The sequence below is a fragment of the Sinocyclocheilus rhinocerous genome, unplaced genomic scaffold (genome assembly GCF_001515625.1).
Source record: "Sinocyclocheilus rhinocerous isolate Xijiao unplaced genomic scaffold, SAMN03320098_v1.1 scaffold2134, whole genome shotgun sequence".
Lineage (NCBI taxonomy): Eukaryota > Metazoa > Chordata > Actinopteri > Cypriniformes > Cyprinidae > Sinocyclocheilus > Sinocyclocheilus rhinocerous.
Window position 1 is genome coordinate 411,801 of NW_015652303.1, and position 4,822 is coordinate 416,622.

Below are 4,822 nucleotides of genomic sequence, written 5' to 3' on the forward strand. Positions count from 1 at the left end.
AAAAAAAACAAAACAGATGGAGGTCAGAGGTAACTAACCCAAATTTCTCATCAAAATGACAAGGAAGAGTCTATTCTGAGGATGGAAGCTGCGGGGGGCTGGCAGGTTGTGGTTTTGAGCAGGGTTGGAGGGATGTATGAAAGAGATTGGGAAAAGAACAGGGATATGACAAGTCAAGGCACAGCATGACAGTTAGGGACAAATGCCAGAATTCTCCCAAACAAAATTAGCCTGGCCTCATTTTCATATACTCCTCTATTTGCTTTTAATCAAGAACTATTTAGGAAAATATAATATAAAAGCTACTACAGAAAATATCACTTTCAGTGACCAATATATTTTTTTTTGGCTTCTTTTTTCAAATATACATTTGTTTTTTTTTTCTGTTTCTTTTTGTTATTTATTTTGGTCTAACCTGCTTTGAAGACTGGGACTGTCTGTGAAGAATTGGAATTCCCAGCACAAAGAACTTTGTTTCATATACTGAATATTGCACACTGCACTGCATATATACTGCTGAAGAATAAAGGCTTCAAAAATTATTGTTAAGTTACGGGGAAAGACAATGAACTAGCATCAATATAATTTTCTGACAGTACCAACACCTCAACAACAAAGAGCTTTTTCCCCCCCATCACACGGTACGGTCATACAGTTTTGACTTGTCAGTTTGAGTGCTGCTATACACACACACAATCTAAACGAAACAGGTGAAAAGATGAACAGAGCTACTCATCTTCTAAAGTCTCTCAGGCTTGATCCAGAATCAGTTCACTGCATAAGAAAGCCATAGCTTTCCAAGTTTATTGCTACATCATTTACTACTGAAAGTTTTACATAGACTACTACACTGATGCATTTGCACAGCACCATTTCTTTGCTATGAATCAACCATTAGATATCAATATTCTCTTTTCTTTCACACAAAAGTAGCCAATTAATGAATCTCCATGGTCAATTTAACTGCGTGGGCTGAATACTGAAATAGAATTCATTCATTCCTAGAAGTGCCCTGAAGTTTTGTCCTTTTGCTCCCTTTCCATTAGTCTATTAGGGGGTCTATTACATTTAGTGTGTCTAATGCTATGATTTGCACTTTCAAGAACCACACAAGAATTCTGTTTAAACCCATAAATCAAAATGAACTGACACACAAGCAAGCTCTATTCAAAAACCTAGTGACCTGCCTGCCTAGATAGCATTTTGGGTATTATAGACGTGCACCCCAATTTTGGAACAGCCATAGGCTGCGTTTACATGAATGCAGAGATCTGATCTTTTGATCATATCAGATTTTTTGTCCCATCGGTTTATATTCATATAAGACACAACTCGTATACGATATGTGCGTATATATATTAATTCCCATCCAAACTAGAACAATTCCTTTGGTGATCACTTTCAGCAACACAGTTGACTTTCTGTTTTTGGATGTCCGTATATAAAATGTAAAACTGTCATTGATGTTTGCAACACAAAATTTGACTGAACAGATAAATTATTGGTAGTTTCCATTAGAGCTAGAATTCTGAAGTGAAAAAAGTAGCGCTGTGAGAATACATTCACTTGAATGAATTTAAGAAAGAGATGCGTGTGAATTACCTGCATCTGTGCAGTATCTTTATATCATGAATCTATGAGTTTAAGTACTTCAAAATCATCGAGGTTACAACTTTGTTGCTGAAAAATAAAATCTAGCGTTCAGTAGAGAATCTATTCTATTCATAAAATTAATTGAGCAGGTTTATATGCTCTTGAATGTTTCTGTGTGTGCGTAATTTTCTACCTATTATAAAGTTTCCTAATCTAAAGTGATTTGTGCAAGTGCGTACAGGCATGTGTGCTTCATAATACGACAATAAGAATAGTTATATTGTGGGTAAATATGTCGCCCTAACCTGTGGTCATAACCTAAATCATATATAGATGTTTAGACATAGGTCAGATTTCCAGATATCCAATATATATCTGATTTAAAAGTACATTTGAAAGTGGCTCAGAATGGATGCAGATTTTTGTGTTTATACACGTGCGACAATATCTGAGATGTGAGTTAATAAAAAAATTGGATTTTTTGCAAGTGTAAACGCAGCCAAAAAGTACACAGGAAACCCATGCTGCCTTGTACACATAAGCGAGCCTATGTAGAGTTTATTTGTTCCTTTTCAGTTCGGATACTACGTTTATGTAGGCGATAGACAGCTAGGCAGTTACTAGGTTTTGGAACAGAGCCATGGTTTCTCATACATACACAGCAGAACAGACAAGTTAAAACTGCATTACCACACCACATATTCTTACTAAAACCACATATTGCTTGTCTGTGTGTATTTGTGGGGTTAGGGAGGGTTGAGAGGGGAGAGAGTTTTCTGAGGAGTGGAAATCAGCCAGGTGCTTCCTGCCAGCTGGGAGTGGCTGATGGGTATGTTGGAGGTGACACACTGTTGCGGTCTGACACGGCCTAGCAGATGTGAGCCTGTAATCTGTGGGAATGTGAATCGTGGCCTCCATCGCTGGAGCTGCTCTGCAGGCTGTAGTGGTCCTCACCATCGCTAACACTGTCCACGCTATCACCCTCACCTGGTGTGAACTCCATGCCCTCTATGTCAACGTCCATTTCTGTATACACACAGAAATAAAAACTCATTAATAGTGATTTTTACACCTCAACCAATGATCGCAAGAATAAAGGAATATTCTAGGTTATGTTAAACCTAATTTCTATGGATGGAAACTCTGAGATACTGTCAGTTACCACAGACTGATTTTGACTTGTATAAATGAGTGGGCGATACAAGTGGTATGGCTTATGAAAAACTGAGCTTATGTTAATTTTTTTTTCCAGCGCTGCCCCACTTACCTACTGGTTTTTCACTGTACATGTATATGCTGTGAGATCACTTCCTGTTTGTTTGTACATATTGAGGGGTGAGGAGCTGAATTATCAGTGGTAATCAACAGCATATACATAACAGCATATACATATATACAGGCTGTTAATACTGCAGCTGAATGCAATACAAATCTGATTTTCTGCTCACTTCTGCTTGCCAAGCTCAACTTTTAATCATAATAAAAAAAAAATATATATATATATATATTATTTGCTGTTGCGCTGAACGCAACAAAGTGAATGTGCAAATATTTGTCCTTCATTGTGTTACTCCTCATCCAGTGTAGACCGTATCTCTTGATTATAATGATTTCAGTTTCCTTTGGACGCAACGCAAGGGTGTTACTGATCATGCTTGGGATCTGTGAATGATCATAATGTGTGTATAATCCTGAGTTTATTCTCATTGAAAATATAAAGAAGCCAAACAGGATTTTTTTTAACCACACAAACAGCACTTCAACTCAATTTGAACAAAGTGTCAATAGAATTCCTTACAGGAGTGCAAATAAATGAATTGTTCCTACCCTGATTGTAAAGCAAAGGGTGATTGGCTATAGAGAGAACGTGTTACGATTGGTCAGCGAAGTGTGGCTGTTATCTGATTGGCTTGAGTAGACGGTGGGTGGTGTCCACATATTTGTGGATGTATTTGTCAGCACGTTTTGATGATAGAAATGTTTCAAAATCACAGAAGTGCGCAGCGACCCACAAATGCACAGAAAGCCATTCAAAAATGCACTGCAAGCAATCCACAAATACGTGCAGTGATCTAAAAATGCAGAGGATGCGATTCACAAATGAATGCCTGGCAAAGTTGTGTTTGTGACATAAAAAGATATTTATTAATGTTTTTTTTTTTTTTTTGCAAATCTCATTTTATTTATTTGTGAATTTAATTTATGTTTGTGAAACTAAGATTTATTCGTGGATCTCATTCTATTCATTAGTGAATTTTTAAAAATCTCTTTACATTTATTTGTGGATTATAATCTATTTATCTGGATTAATGCAACAAAACAATCTCCATATGTATGGCTATATATATATATATATATATATATATATATATACATACAGTGTTGGGGAGTAAATAGTTACATGTAACGGTGTTACGTAATTTAATTACAAAATAAATGTAACTGTAATCAGTTACAGTTACTAAGAAAAAATGTGTAATTAAATTAGTTACTTATGAAAATGTTAACGATTACAAAGGGGATTACATTTGAATATTTACACACATCCACATACAGATTTAATTGATTTATTTTCCAAATTGCACTGATTACTCTGAGACATACGGCCCTATAATTTCCGCGATGCGGAAAACACAGACTGGTTCGTAGAATCCAGTCATAAAAACGGAAGTCCTATAGCCTAACGCGGACGGAATATGCCACATTTTGGACGAATAAATCAAAAGTAGGTCAGTACACTTGAATCAAAACGCGATATGGACTAGTGTCTGTGAATATTAAGCCGCAAAAAGACAATATATGAATCCTGCACGCTCTGCGTGTTTGTGGAAATCAGGCGCAGATTGGCCATCGGGAGAACTGGGATAATTCCCGGTGGCCTGGCAGCCGATTTGGCACGCTATTTTAATATTATTATTGTATAATTGCCTGCCGAATGTACTAAAGCGATTACTTCCGAATTCGCCATTCGATAATTAAATCTCTAATAAATCATGAATCGGTTAGTCGTGGCAATGCTTTTGCTCGCGCGCTCTCCACCAAACGGTTTGGATCAGAGTAATCAATGCGAGACAGAGAATGGAGTGGACTGTGGAAGCGCACAGGTGGAGCAGAGAAGCAACACTACTGTTCAGGGTTTCAAGTGCAGGAGGACATCAATTGTAATGTTACAGTAGTAATTTAGCAGACAAATAATCATATGTTATAATAGGTTTAGGGGGTTTAGGGG

The 4,822-nt window shown here is 36.9% G+C and overlaps 1 protein-coding gene across 1 annotated transcript in view; it reads right to left on the reverse strand.

Moving 5' to 3' along the window:
• Positions 1-2,020: 2,020 nt before the first annotated feature.
• The window catches only part of mxd4 (MAX dimerization protein 4), a 29,107-nt gene continuing 26,305 nt past the window's right edge, over positions 2,021-4,822 (reverse strand). Inside the window, exon 6 of the mRNA XM_016520575.1 lies at positions 2,021-2,619. Within this exon, the coding sequence (XP_016376061.1) occupies positions 2,462-2,619 (158 nt within the window). The 3' untranslated portion in view covers positions 2,021-2,461. The remainder of the gene's footprint in view (positions 2,620-4,822) is intronic.